This window comes from Cibotium barometz, chromosome 36 (assembly GCF_041138505.1).
Source record: "Cibotium barometz isolate CiBa-2024 chromosome 36, ASM4113850v1, whole genome shotgun sequence".
In the NCBI taxonomy this organism is placed as follows: Eukaryota; Viridiplantae; Streptophyta; class Polypodiopsida; order Cyatheales; family Cibotiaceae; genus Cibotium; species Cibotium barometz.
In genome coordinates, this window is record NC_141081.1 from 28,902,575 (window position 1) to 28,918,273 (window position 15,699).

Sequence of the window (15,699 nt, forward strand, 5' to 3'; positions counted from 1 at the left end):
GAGAATGTCCTAACACCTCTCAAGAAATAATTAATAGCTACCACATAGGTAAGAAAATACCAAGGAATCCCAAACAACCATCTTTAGCCACCAACAATGCTTAATGAGACTAATACTAAATGATACTATCAGCTCAAAGGAATATATGCACCACAAAGCTTAGATTGCCAAAGAAACGCACCTGTTATAAGAAGATCAACAAATCTTATACTTGTGTTAATAGAGAGGAAGAACCTTTGATGCACCTTGTGTTATAGACAATGAAATATTGAGAGTTATTTCAACAAATGACTAAAACACCACCTCTCCATCAAAGATATCTACTTCCAAATCATTATTATACGCATGGGAGTTACATCCAAGGGATAACTATCACAACTTGGAGATGATGATAACTCAAATTTTCGTGGCACGGCTAAGAGGCAAGTACAAAAATAACCTATAGAGTACCATCTCATCCATATACAAGCCTTGCTTGTGTACACTTAAAATGTACTAATTAGTACGCGACAAATAAAAGAGCCATCATATTGTGCTACACAAAAGTAAACTAAGACAAATGTGTATGGTGGTATACAAAACTAAACTAAGACAAATGTGTACTAAAGGGAAACATGTTGACTCGCAGGTGGTATATCCTTGGGCTTACATTTTTTGTGGTTGCTATACCAAGAGATACATTGTGCAAATAAAAAGAGAGGGAGGAGTCACAACAAGGAGAATCATGTGTATACTACCATGAAGACCAAGGAGATCCATGTGTACCATGCCTACACAATTAGGTACCCAAGGAAACTTTGAGCTTTCAGGAAATAATAAATATCTACTACCACATAGGTAAGAAGATGCAAAAAAAAGCCCAAACAAAACAACCTCTAGCGAAGATGGGACTACTGAGACTCGTACCAAACAATGGTATGAGGTCATTAAGGAGTGTACATTGAATGGATTGGTAAGGAAAAACACCCACTAAGAGAAGATCAACTACGCTCACTTTGGGAACAATCCAAGTGCACCTTCTAGGTTTTGCTATGACATAAGAAGAGTTACTTAAATTTGACGTCGTCTACATCAAAGATAGATCGCTACTTCCAAGATCAGCATCATATTATTGATGGAAGTTAGATCCATTGCATATTTATAACAACTTTGGAGATAGCAACGACGACAACTCCTCAAAATTTTGTGGCATGGCTAAGAGGCAAGTATAATAGCCTTTAATGTACCACTTCATCCATATAGCCCATCCTCTCACTATCTCTCTCTCCTCATTTAGAAACGTTAATCAAACTCACTTTTTCTTTGTAGGATGATGAAATGCTATAGGGAATGGCTTTTTTTTTTCTTTTGCTTCACTTTTATACAGTAAACAACTAGATTTTCCTCCCCATGCTAGATACCCACCACAACAACATGCTAAAGTTCTTCTTTTATTATTTTATTGATATCTTCTTTTATTCTTTCATGGATAGAGTAGCCCTCGCCTTTGAGGAGTCTTATGACAAGATGGTCACCTATAGCTTTTGCATAATAAGTGAAGGATTTTCTTTTGGTGCATACAATTGGTTTAAATACAAGCTTCCTTTAAAGGGTAGTCGAATGGGGTTTAGGTAAAATGCAGTGTTAAACCTTAGGATGTTCATCATACCTATTCATATCCGTTATTAAGTATACGAATCATTATTATAATCCTTGATCACAACGATACAATGTTCAAGCATCACAAATGACTGATGAGAATGTCCTAAGACCTCTCAAGAAATAATTAATAGCTACCACATAGGTAAGAAAATGCCAAGGAATCCCAAACAACTACCTTTAGCCACCAACAATGCCTAATGAGACTAATACTAAATGATATTATCAGCTCAAAGGAATACATGCACCACAAAGCTTAGATTGCCAAAGAAACGCACCTGTGAAGAGAAGATCAACAAATCTTATACTTGTGTTAATAGAGAGGAAGAACCTTTGATGCACCTTGTGTTATAGACAATGAAATATTGAGAGTTATTTCAACAAATGACTAAAACACCACCTCTCCATCAAAGATATCTACTTCCAAATCATTATTATACGCATGGGAGTTACATCCAAGGGATAGCTATCACAACTTGGAGATGATGATAACTCAAATTTTCGTGGCACGGCTAAGAGGCAAGTACAAAAATAACCTATAGAGTACCATCTCATCCATATACAAGCCTTGCTTGTGTACACTTAAAATGTACTAATTAGTACGCGACAAACATAAGAGCCATCATATTGTGCTACACAAAACTAAACTAAGACAAATGTGTATGGTGGTATACAAAACTAAACTAAGACAAATGTGTACTAAAGGGAAACATGTTGACTCGCAGGTGGAATATCCTTGGGCTTACATTTTTTGTGGTTGCTATACCAAGAGATACATTGTGCAAATAAAAAGAGAGGGAGGAGTCACAACAAGGAGAATCATGTGTATACTACCATGAAGACCAAGGAGATCCATGTGTACCATGCCTACACAATTGGGTACCCAAGGAAACTTTGAGCTTTCAGGAAATAATAAATATCTACTACCACATAGGTAAGAAGATGCAAAAAAAAAAAGCCCAAACAAAACAACCTCTAGCGAAGATGGACTACTGAGACTCGTACCAAACAATGGTCTGAGGTCATTAAGGAGTGTACATTGAATGGATTGGCAAGGAAAAACACCCACTAAGAGAAGATCAACTACGCTCACTTTGGGAACAATCCAAGTGCACCTTCTAGGTTTTGCTATGACATAAGAAGAGTTACTTAAATTTGACGTCGTCTACATCAAAGATAGATCGCTACTTCCAAGATCAGCATCATATTATTGATGGAAGTTAGATCCATTGCATATTTATGACAACTTTGGAGATAGCGAGGACGACAACTCCTCAAAATTTTGTGGCATGGCTAAGAGGCAAGTATAATAGCCTTTAATGTACCACTTCATCCATATAACCCATCCTCTCACTATCTCTCTCTCCTCATTCATATATGCTAAACATCAGCAAAACAAATGATCATACATGTCCGTGATGTTGAACAAGCTAAGCTAGATAGACATTATCGACAAAGGCTTCCAATCCTTTAAAAAGAGAAGTTGTCATACATTCCTTTATTTTTTTTAAAAAAAACTTTTACAAGAACGGTCCCTCTACTACACATCCCCTGTAATATAAACACACATGACGACCATCACTCGACCACATACATAGCCACACAGAGAGAGAGAGAGAGAGAGTCTTTGAACGATTTCTCTCAGCCGGAGATCTGGACACTTCTGACGGCAGACTTGGGCTCCGGCGGGGGCACTTTGGGGACGGTGACGGTGAGCACGCCGTTCTCCATGGCCGCCTTCACCTCCTCCCCCTTGGCGTTGTCGGGGAGGCGGAACCGTCGAAGGAAGCTGCCCTGCGCCCGCTCTACGCGGTGCCACCTGTCCGAGGAGGCCGTCTCCTCCTTCTTGCGCTCGCCGCTGATCTGCAGCACGCGCCCGTCTTCCACCTGCACCTTCACGTCCTCCTTGGCCAGACCTGCAGAGCACACACACGGGGGCACACTACTTTGCTCATGCGAATATTCGAGCAGTCAATTCCGATAAAAGCGACGGAGGAGGAAGGGGGAAAGGGGCGGGGGGGGGGCGATATTCTTACCAGGCAGGTTGGCCTTGAAGATGTGGGAATCCGAGGTCTCCTTCCAGTCCACCTGCGTATTAGCCACCGCAGCCACGTCCCGGGCGAAGCTGGGGTGCTCCGGGAAGCTGGCGCGCAGAGAGGAAGAGAAAGACGGGAAGGCGAGCGAATCGAAGAGCAGGGAGTCGAAGGGATCTTCGCCTGATCTGCTGCGGCCGAACAAAGAGAGGGCCATTTCTTCCTTCTACTGTACTGGTAACTGCTGTGAGGGCAGAGGAAGGCAGCAGAGAGAGAGAGAGAGAGAGAGAGAGTGTATATATATAACCGCTGTGAGGGGGGCGCGCGAATTGAGATGCGATGAGATGAGGAGAGTCGCTCTGTGGAGGTTTATTATAAACGTAGTAGTAGCGGAGGAGGGCCTTCTTGGAGCTACTACCTGCTTCCCGAACATTCCTTTCCGAGGGTTCTAGAAGCCTCTACGTCCTACCTCTAATTTTCGCAAGGGTTCCTCCTAAGTGCTCCAAAAAAACTGGGGTTTAGTGTAAATCCAACTTCAGATTTTTGAAAATTACATTTTGAAATTTGAGTTGAAGGTAGGCGAATTTTTAAGGGTTGTGGTAGTAAAACCTTTTAATTTTCAGAATTTTCTCTTGCCCCAACTTGATGAGCAGGTCACTTTGTCAAGATTATGGTCTCAAATGAGTATATAATATTACATCCATAAATATCATTAAAAAACGTACAGTGTTGTGTCATCTTGGGCTTGGCAAGGTACATGGAATAAACAACGTCCCCTTGAGATGTACTTGAGGTTTGATATAAGTTTGGCCCCACGTATGCCAACACAATCCTCCAGGGCTTTGGTTAGCATGCATCATAAATGTAAAAAAGAGGGAGGATGTACATGAAATAAGACTTTTTGACAAAATCACAGGATATGACCCTACTAAACATTTCCACGGTGGCATGAGAAAATAATTCTACGAATTATCTTAGAGGGCCCTTTTGACGGCCCTCAACAAATGTTCTTGTGGACTAGACTCTCTCACAACTCATAATGGAAGTAGAGGCCTGATGCTACAAGGAAATCTTGGGAGACTTTGTCCCTTACTTGGGAGCAAAAGGAAACTCTTACATGGTATTTGTACTCCACCCTTTACTGCTCTACTGCCTCAAGAGCAATGCAAGTGGCGTCCACATTAGACGCAACCTCACCTCTCTTCAGTGCCTTTAAGACTAGTCTCGATCTAGGCATTGTGTTGGCATAAAGATGTAAAACTCTTCAAAGGCCCCTTTTCACTCTCAGGAAGCTGACCGGAGAAAGAGACCAATCTCTTGATGGGCTTGGTTGAGAGCAACTTGGATTGTCCTTTTTGTGAAGAACGAGAAGGATGCTAAGATGTCCTAAATCTTCTAGGTAATACATGGGACTTGTAGGACGTAATCTGGGATACAGTGTTGGTGATCTTACTACAAAGGGTCAGCTGGATTGAGATGTGTCTTTGCTGCGTAATCCAAGAGGACAGCTCCCACAAAGATCCTAACCATGCCATCCCTCTTATAGCTCCACTTGTCCACATAGAGAGAACCACTCTAGTCTAGAGAAGATGCGCCTAAGATGATCTTGCTCTGCTGAGATATGTCTATGCCTAATCCAAGAGGATAGCTCCCACAAAGATGCTAACCATGCCATCCCTATTATAGCTCCACACGTCCACTTAGAGAGAACCACTCTAGTCTAGAGAAGATGAGGCTAAGATCAAAGCAAGAGAAAATAAAGCCATGGAAAAGGCATGAAACTTTGGAAGGTGCCAATTGCCTTAGCCTCTAATAAGCTCCTTCAAGACATGCAATCAGGGATGAAAAAGATTGGAGGAGGAGAGAGAGCTTGAGCTCTTGCAAGCACACACATGCTCACACAACAATGGATGGAAGGCTGAAATCTTCTTCTTCTTCTTCTTGTTTTCAAAAGAGTTCTATAAAAGATAAGTGAAAACCAACATAAGTACTAGAGTACTATATACAAGCGGTCCATAATGTGAACATGCTAAATAGGTGAGCTCGCAGGATAAGTATGCTATAACTCGATTGGACTAGGTAGGTGGAGTCCAGCTATAGAATTAATGCCAAAGATCCCATCATCTCAACTACCAAATGCGTTAGTAGTATAAAGGTGAAACGGTCTACTAGGTACATAATGGGTGACAACTCGTGTTGAGCTTGCCATCTCAACACTCCCCTAAGATGGCGATGCTCCATCGTGTTAGGATAAAAGCGTGATATGGTGTACATAATATTTGACCAAAATAGTACAAACGTTCAAGAGTACTAATATCCTATGTGAGAATCTTTCTTTAATAATTTTCTTTCATAAAACATTACATTCAACGTAGCCAAACCTAAAAGGTACTCTAGCCTGACATGCAGAAAAAGCAAAGTACTCACAAGTACATAAATAGTACCATTTTTTTCTTTATGAAAAGAAGTAAAGACCATATTAGAGAGTTTTGAAAAAACCCAATTTCCATTTTGCAAGATCAAAAAATGGGTAGCGCCGCCGTGAAGCCTTTTAAGATTTTGTCAAAACCCCCTCATGTGACATATCATTGGAAAGCTCTGGAAGAGTAGGTTCGAAATCCACCTTCTCTGACAACTTTTGAATTTGTATGATCAAGATACACCAAAATGTAGATTGAAAAGAAAATTCCCAAAGTACTTTTTTTTTAGACACCCTTTCATGCTTTCACCCACCATCAGCTAATAAATGCTCTAGTCGTGTATAGGTGGAGCAATCACCTAGGCACGTCATGAGTGTCAGCAGCTCGTGTTGATCTTGACATCTCAAAACTCCCCCTTGAGCTAAACTACACATTAGGGGAAATTCGAGCTCCAAATGGGCCCTTTTAGAGCCCATTAAAATAATATAAGACCAGCCAATGAGAGTGCCTGGATTCTAGATCCATGTAGCATGGATCTTTTTTGTCATAGTGGTCCCCACAATTTCGAGCTCAAAAAAGATGAATAAAATATATTGGCATAAAACTCAAAAATAGAAGAATATTAGGCCTGAATACCACCTACCAAAACATATGTCAAAAGGAATATCAAGAAAACAGGCCATACTGAAGCTAGTCTAATTGAAGACTTTCTCCATAGTTTGAACTTAGTTCTCTTCGTTTTCGAACTCTCTTACAACGTCACTTATTTCTGTCATATCTGCTTCATATCTGCTTCATCTTTCCACCTTTTCTCTCACAACGTCACTTATTTCTGTCATATCTGCTTCATCTTTCCTCCTTTTCTCTCACAACGTCACTTATTTCAGTCATATCTGCTTCATCTTTCCTCCTTTTCTCTCAGCCTCTTTTTTTTCCATCTTAATAGTCTCATAAACTTTGTTAAGCTATGTTTTCTAATCATGATTTCTTCGTGATTTTATTTTGTTTGTCATGTTCGTTAATCTTCCTAACCATGATGTCATTTGTGAAAACTTACAGGATTATTTTTCAACTTGACTACAAGTGCAAGATTCACAACATTTCTTTAAAGTGTTGTTTTCATTATTTAGATTGTTGAGCTAAACTAAATGATAATAATGTTCTTTTTTCCCTCTGTAGATGAGCTTTTTGTAGATGAGCTCTAGGAGAAAACACATTTGTAACATTGAAAGTGTGGAGCTTTTCAATAGGAAGGATGTTGATGGGGCAGCTACATCCCTCAGCGGTTTAGGAAGTCAGATTAGATCACGATGAGACCCAAGACTCAAGGAGCATTCAAAGTAAAATCAAAAGACAATGGTGATCCTAACAAGCATTGGAAAGGTAGGATCGTGGAGTTCTGTAGGCAGCCACATGGTGCAATCGAGGTCGTTGTACATCATGTTTATATGCACATGGACATAATGCTACATCACCACGATGAAAGTACAAGATCTAAGACAAATAGTAAGATTCAATAAGTAGTCTTTGTGTCGCTCAATTTTTTCCTTGCTCAAAAAGTTTTGCTTGAGGATATCTTTGACAATTATTGGCCTATCATGAGGAATTACAATTATTACTTTATAGATCATCTCTTAGATGTCTTAGATGAGATGCTTTTCCTCCTAGAGCAAGACCTTGGAGATTATGTTTCCACATCCATGTAGCAAGTATGGACTTCCATGAGTGGAAGTGGCATGTTGATACCCCCTCTCCTCATTTAAGGTGTTGCGTTCTATCGCCTCTTACTTCAAGAGGGCATAAATTTAGCCCTCTTTTTGTGAGATTCAAGAGAGTGGCATTGGTTGAACCCTAAAATTCCATATGCCGGCCATGTTGTACCCTTTATTACTTATTCTATTAAACTAGGTAGATAGATCCTTATACAGAAAAATTTGTTGTAGCACACTCAAGAACCTTAACAGTTGAAGTTAGATAGATACTTATAAAGATGCATTTGTTGTAGCACACTTAAGCACCTTAGCAGTTGAAGTTAGTTTTTAGTGAATTTATGAGAGGTAATGGCTATGGTAACCTCATGAATTATGGTGTACATGATAGAAAATGGCATTCTTGTTCTATATGCCTAAAACTTCATTTCACAATAACTCATGTTGGCTAGGGAGTGATGATATGGCACACATGGGCTTAAATTTTATAGATCTACGAGAGAGTGCTAGCTCTCTTCCTATAAGATTTCTAGCATTACATTTAGGTCAAATTCCATCCTTGGAGAGTAAGTTATTGCCTCTTATTAATAGAGCATTGAGCTTAGAGCCTATCTAGCATGGCAATGGAGGACAACCTAGCTCTTACCAATATGGTCAATGTTGCCCTTTGAAAAAATCCCTACCATGACACAAACTAAGGCAAGCTAAGAAATAAATTTTGATGTTGATGGATTTATTTGATGTTACAAATGTGTACATGTAAATAAATCACCCTCTAGGCTTTTTGTAGAGTTGTGTGTAGAGTCATTTACTTGTTTTGGGACCTATCCAAATAGTAATTAGTATCCTATGGTGGCACAATCACAAATTGAGAAGCCCTAAAATAAAAGCACCTAATAAAATGTCATTTTTCATTCAGATATTCAAAATATAAAGTCATTCTTGATATAACATCTCTCAATTGCATCATTAAATTAGATATATTATATAAGCAGGTTGCTTAGAAATAAACTCACTTGATCTTGGACCTTTTCTTGATATCATTATGAAACTAGCTCTTGGGATTGGTGTCAATCTCAAGAGAAAAGCCTTTTATTTCCACCAATACACCATGAGGATTGCTTGTGGGTCTCTTCCAACTCCTTATATCTTGAGATTTTACTTGACCTCAAGGGACAAGGTTCATTATATCATGAGGAACATTGTGTGTCTAACCTACCAACCATGAGCATCTAGGTAGCCAAATTTGTTTTAAAATAGAGTGATGGGTACATTCTAAGGAGAGGGGGAGCATGGACCTTAGAACAAAATGTTTGCTAAGGTTATAAAGATATCACTATGGTGATATTATGAAGTATATGATGAAGCGATGTAAATGAATAGAAGCCATTGACTAGAAGCTAGATTCCCTAGAACTAGGCACCTACTACAATTGGGACTGGAGATTCCATAAAGTCTTCAATTAGCATTAAATGGGACTCAAATTAAGGGGGTCAATGCTATATGATTTAGGGTTATATTAGGCAAGTTATTAAGCTAGTCCATGGGCTTATGATGATGTACTTGATCCCATTTAAAGGCTACCCATGTGAAGGAAATGTGTGTGTCAGATAAAATATCTTGCCTTTTTATTATCTTCTTATTTGTGTTACCAAAATGCTGAGTCTAATGTTTTCTATCAACCGTAATCAACTCCCAACCTAGATTTCAAATTGGTATCAGGTCAAACCATAATCCCTTTGCCATATATACGCTCTAAGGTTGCTAAATTAGCAAAATCATAGAGTATTGATTTGAGTCTTGAATCTTGATTATCTCACTTATCCTATTTTTTCCTCTTTTCACCCATTCTGACAAATGAGCTCAAACCAAGTGGTTTGAAGACTTCGACAGGAAGTTTCAGCTTTACACAAGCCCATAACAGTAAGAAAACCATTATCTACAACTCACATTAGGCAATCAAAGAAAATTAAATCAATTTGGGAGTGGTTTTTTTCTAGCATGAAATGGAAATGAGCTCAACTTCCAGATCCAATTTCTAACTTTTCCACTTTCCAACCATAGAATCCAATTTCAGTCATTGCTTCCTCAGCGTACCTATGGCATTATCGGCAAACAACCAGAACGCTCACCACCTGCTCACTCAGGGGCCTTTTCAATAGTTCTTCCTAGCCCATAGTACCTAGGAGTTTAATCACATAAAAACCATATGGACTCTCAGTTGGAGATCAGCAAGATCAACCAACAAGATCCATGTAAAAAGAGCTGTGAACTCATCCGTTGAAGACCAGCAAGGCCAATCAACCAGATCCATGCCCGAGTTCAGAAAACAGCTCTAACTTATTTTTCTTCCTCGTCGCACGCGTGGGTATCATGGGAGCCAACCCAGAGCCCAAGCACCGTATGGTCAGCACCCTCTAGGTTCCTTCTTCGCAGGTCATCTAACGCTTCACTCATAGGCCGTTTCCTTTGTCCCTCATCCACCGTATCGGAAGCTCACCATCATTTTAATTAAACTGAGGCTAGTCAAGACCTTGACGGATTTTGCCACGCGAGACGTCCTTCATTGACTCTCCATCATCTTTTCACTTAGGTCCTCACGACCTTATTTGACAAGATAGTCAAAATGCTTCCCCAACATTTTTGACATAAAACAATCTTTAAAAACATGTCTCATATACAAGCTTCCATCTTTCCACATCATTCCATGTCATTTCTCATCATTCCACATTCTTCTACTTCAATTCACATCGCATCATTCCAATTCCATTTACATTGTCCTGCATCCATTCACATCATTCTTACATCCACTTACATCTATTCACATCATTCTTACATCCATTCACATCATTCCTATATCCACTCACATCCATTCACATCATTCCTACATCCATTCACATCATCCTACATTCATTCACATCATTCCTACATCCATTCACATATTTCCTATATCCATTCACATCCATCCACATCATCCTACATCCATTCACATCATTCCTACATCCATTCACATCATTCCTACATTTATTCACATCCATTCACATCATTTCTATTTTTGATTAAGAATTATCCATGTTTTCTCGATGCATTTATATGAATGTTTTCACATTCCTTCTCAAATTTCTCAAAATAAAATATGCTCAATATTCTTATTTTTGAATAAAAGATTCATGGAATTTACAAAATCAATTATACCCATATTTACTCTTTTAGTATAAACACTAATCCATTTATCTAAATGAAAAATTTTCATAATTCTCATAAATTGAATGATTCTATAAAATTTGTACATAATCTTCTTTATTTTTCTGAATATTGAATAATTCTCAAAACTCCACTTTTAGCATAAAATTTATTTATGCATGTACATATATATAGATAAATATAACAAAAATTCCTTCTTTCTCTATTTAAATAATTATGCATAAATACTATAAAATGATTTTTCATAAATATAACAAAAATAATTCTTTTAGCATAAAAATGTCTATGCCTAGAATATGATGGGAATTCCTCTTTTTGCTTTATTAAATTTATGCATAAAAATAAGATTTATCTTTTTTCTGGAAAATTTTGCCATAGCTTTGTTGCAACTTTTGAGAAAGTTTAATTTTAGAACTTTAAATGAATATTCATAATTGACATATGATAAGAACTCCTCTTTTAAACTAAAATTTATTTATGTATACATAACTTATAATTATAATCATAATTACAAGCATAATTACAATTAAATCTCTTGATTATTCTTAAATATCCATTCCTCATTTCCAAAAATGTAAGCATAACCCTCTTTCAACTTAAAATAAATTAATATGATTTTTCTTAATCATAAACAAGCTTAAAGAAATTAATCATCATTTTAACTATATTAAAATCATAAAAATATCTAATCTTTTTCTCTAGCTTGTCAAGCCTAGAGTTTTGTTTAAGATAATGGGTTTCTCATTAAGAACCATCCTTCTAACAAGGATCTAACCATAAAGATGATTAATCTTTACAAAAAGAGAGATTTAAATATAAAAATACTAATTAAGCATAAAGATTAGAATTAAACCATTTAAACATTATGAATCATTGGAAAGCTTGATTTTAAGAAAAAACCATTTAATTGAAAGCTTCCCAAGCATTAGAGGGGTTGGGAAGGAGATAACCATTGAGAAGATAGAGAAACCATTGGATTAAGGCTTACCTTTGATTTTGGCTTGATTATTTAAAGAAAGAAGTGAAGCCCACAAAGAAAGCTTTAGCCACCAAGTTGGGGAGGGTAATCTCTAAGAGAGGATGGAGAATTGTGAAGCTCCAAAAGTAGAGGCAAAATAGAGAGATAATAGGATTACACTAAAATGAAGATAATACTGGCAATTACTCAAAGATGAAAATACAAAGGAATGAGGGTCTATTCATAGGTGAGGGAGGCCACTAACCAAGTCCAACTGGGATCTAGAGGCTTGCAGCTTCAATTTGATCCATTTTGGATAATTTTTGGACCGATTTGGCTCACTTTTTGATCCAGTTTGCAAGAGGAGAGAGGAGAGATATAAATATCTCATTTTTTGAATTAAAAATGCAAGACAATGATGAAAAAAAGGCACCTCCTTCATGAGCCCTTTCCTTCCTTACTGAGGTGTCGAAATTTGATTTTTTTACTAATAAACCTAGTACTTGGTCAACTCTTCATCTTATGTGAGCATTTAATCATTTTTAGGATATTTTATTTTATTCTTTGTATTTTTGTCATTCCAACACTTGGATTAATCCTATTGGCCCTTTAGAACCTTATTTGGACCTTAATAATTTTTTTTTGAAAATGTGGACCCTTAGGCTAAGGTCTCCAATACATATAGTCAGTTAATTTCTAATGCACATTGGAAAATTCTTTTTGAACTTCTGTTTGAGGGGAATTCATCTTAGATTTTAGGAGAAACTTTGTATCCAAAAACATCTCAAATTTGTATTATCTCTCTTTATAACATTTTCATTCTCTAGACCAAGACAAGGGAAAACAATGTTTTCTTGTATTCTGAATTGGGGGATGATTATAGAAACTGAAGGGGAGGTTCTTACACCTTTATATCCCCAAAGCTGGAGAGAGAATTCTTACAAGAAGCATCCAAGAAGCTAGCCAACATTCATTCATGATCAATTCTCCACCATAACAAACCTAAAATAAAAAAATTCATTTTCCTATAATGGGATCACAATGGTGTGGACTAGTAATCCAATTAATATCATAGCTTGCGGGCTATCCTAACACATAGTTTGGAAATACATTGGGTGGATGCAAGGTGAGGGTACTCACTTTTGTCCACTCTCTCTAAAATTGGGACATCCACGCATCTTGGGTGGAGTACCTCTATCATGATATCACCATATCAATTAAAACACGATACGTGCCTCCCCAACCTAAAGCGACATATCTCAAACGAGATACCAACTAATGCCACGCTAGCAGGTCGGGGTTCCAGTCATCATCCATGTCACCAATACAGGCCACTGCCACCACACTATCTCGATCGAGATATTCATGCCACTCGGATCCACATCAATGCCATGGTGTATCCCCCTAGGCACATCGCTCAAATGTACATTCAGCATATTTGACCAGCCCATCTCCACCATCCACATATCTCAAACGAGATATTTAAATAAAATCTTGACCATTGAAATACATCGTTCGAGGTATAGAGATGCAATCTCATCCGTCCACATATCTCGTTCGAGGTATAGAGATGAAATCGAGACCGTTTAAAAACCTCGAATGAGGTTTATCTACAAAATCTGATCCGTCCGTTCACGCACATTTGAAGATGTGATCCCAACCATTTATTAAATGAATCTCGACCGTCAAACATATCTCAATCGTGGTAATGACTTAAAATCTAAGCCGTCCATGTACCTCGAACGAGAAACTGAATTCAAATCTCAGCCGTCGCCAATCCTAAAATTAAGTGCGTATCTTCGCTGTTTGTCTCACTAACCCTTAAATCCAGAGCATACATCTTGCAAACCCTAAAGTGCATGATGTCACCGAACCTCGTTCGAGGTTATAAAATCGAAAAACTTTTTTTTTGCCTCATTGTCAGGAGTCGTTTTCACTCTCCTTACTCTCTTGATTTGGATTAGCATTAGTGGGCCCATTAGCATTGTTTTATAGCTTCATTAGTGCTACTTAGTACTAAGCATTGGACCTTTGTGTTAGGCTTAGGTTTTAGCATGGAGTCACGCGAGGAGGGCCACGAGGAGGGCCGCAAGTGTTGTGGACCTCATCTCAGAGAGAGAGACCGCGAGTTAGCAGCTATCCGTAGGAGTGTTAGAGACACACCGTCTACATTACATATCATGGCAGACTTGGAGGCGATGCTTTCGTCCCTTCGTAGCCTTCACAATATTGTTTATGTAGATGAGTGGATAGCCCACCATCGCATTGCTCCTGTGTCACATGGCTTGACATATCGTCAGGTCTGTGATCTTTGTCCGGGATGGAGCCTACGTAGATCTTTTCCTCGATAGTCGTGGGATGAGGCATGGGGTGGGCAAGCCCCTTACTATTACGCAGTGTTCGCATCCTTGTATATATCTATAGTCGATATGTTGCCGCATATGGGAGGATGCCGAACAACTGCCAGATTCCCATATACTTCGCAATGTAATTATATGCGGAGTTGTTATAGGGGAGGAGGTGGATTATACTAGCCATCGGCCTGGTGGTGGTGCTAGCCGAGGCCGTCTCTAGGACCAGGGTAGGCGGCCTCCACCAACCCTTCGTGTAGCTCCTATAGATCCGATGTTTGTGCCTGTGTCGATAGCCGAGCCTCTTGGCACCCAGGTTGGCATCGACGTATGGAGTACCACGGAGAGCATCCAGCACGTGGTGCGCTTGTTTTCACGATCGATACCAACAATGATAGATGTCGAGATTTACATACTTATTACTTCTTAAGTTTTTTTAGTCATTTATATACATGTTTATATGTACTTTTCTATATTTTTACATGAGCGGCATGGTTGATTGTGTCATGTAGGGTCCCACACCTACCACACTGAGAGACTCACTCAAGAGTTGGTAGAGGCGAGAGTAGAGATTGACCGCCTTAGAGCTGCATTAAAGACGACAGAGACAGCTACTACAGAGGCACGGCATGTGAGAGACTATGACATCCAGCAGGTAGGTTTCTCTTGCACGTAAAAGCGATAATTAAGTTCCTAAGTTATAAATTTCTTTAAGTAATACCTAATGAGAGAGACTAATCAATTATTTTTATGCTTTACTTTTTGCGTAGGCTCGGACTGAGGTAGAGAGTTCTAGAGCTGAGGCGCAGGAGCACATGATTATGGAGCAGATTGCATAGCATAGGGCAGAGCAAATGATGCTGCATGTTCGAGAGCTCCGACGATTTTCATTGGGTTGCTGTTGATAGTGACTAAAAGCAGACTAGCTGGGTTAGCTCACTTACATTGTACTTAGATTTATGGGCAGTGACTAACCTCAGACTAGCTGGGGTAGCTCATTTTCATTATGCCTTGATCTTTTGAGTTAGTGGCTAAACCCAGAGTAGTTGGGTTAGCTCACATTCAGATGTACTTATTTGATGCTTATATCATTATGAGTTTTTTCATTATTGAGTATCATTACATTTTAGTTGATGTTCTTAGTTTTTTTAATTTTTTATTAGCACCCACTGCGGATTTTTTATTAGCGCCTAGTGCGGATTTTTCAAGTCTCTTGGTGCTTAAGAGGCCATGGAAAATCTGGACCTTCCCCATACCATCATACCCAAACATGCTTCGATGGGGACTAAACTTTGCAAGCATGTGGGGGGGACCCACTCCCACATGCTTGCAAAGTTTGGTCACAATCGGAGCATGTTCTTGTTTTTTTTAATTTTTTATTAGTGC

At 38.7% G+C, this 15,699-nt stretch overlaps 1 protein-coding gene across 1 annotated transcript; it reads right to left on the reverse strand.

Moving 5' to 3' along the window:
• Positions 1-3,148: 3,148 nt before the first annotated feature.
• Positions 3,149-4,091, reverse strand: LOC147617744 (18.1 kDa class I heat shock protein-like). The gene is made up of 2 exons (XM_086775562.1): positions 3,675-4,091; positions 3,149-3,554 (listed from the first exon to the last, which is right to left on the reverse strand). The coding sequence occupies exons 1-2, from the start codon at positions 3,886-3,888 to the stop codon at positions 3,280-3,282; spliced, it is 489 nt and encodes a 162-aa protein (XP_086631688.1). The 5' UTR covers positions 3,889-4,091; the 3' UTR covers positions 3,149-3,279.
• Between the last annotated feature and the right edge of the window lie 11,608 nt (positions 4,092-15,699).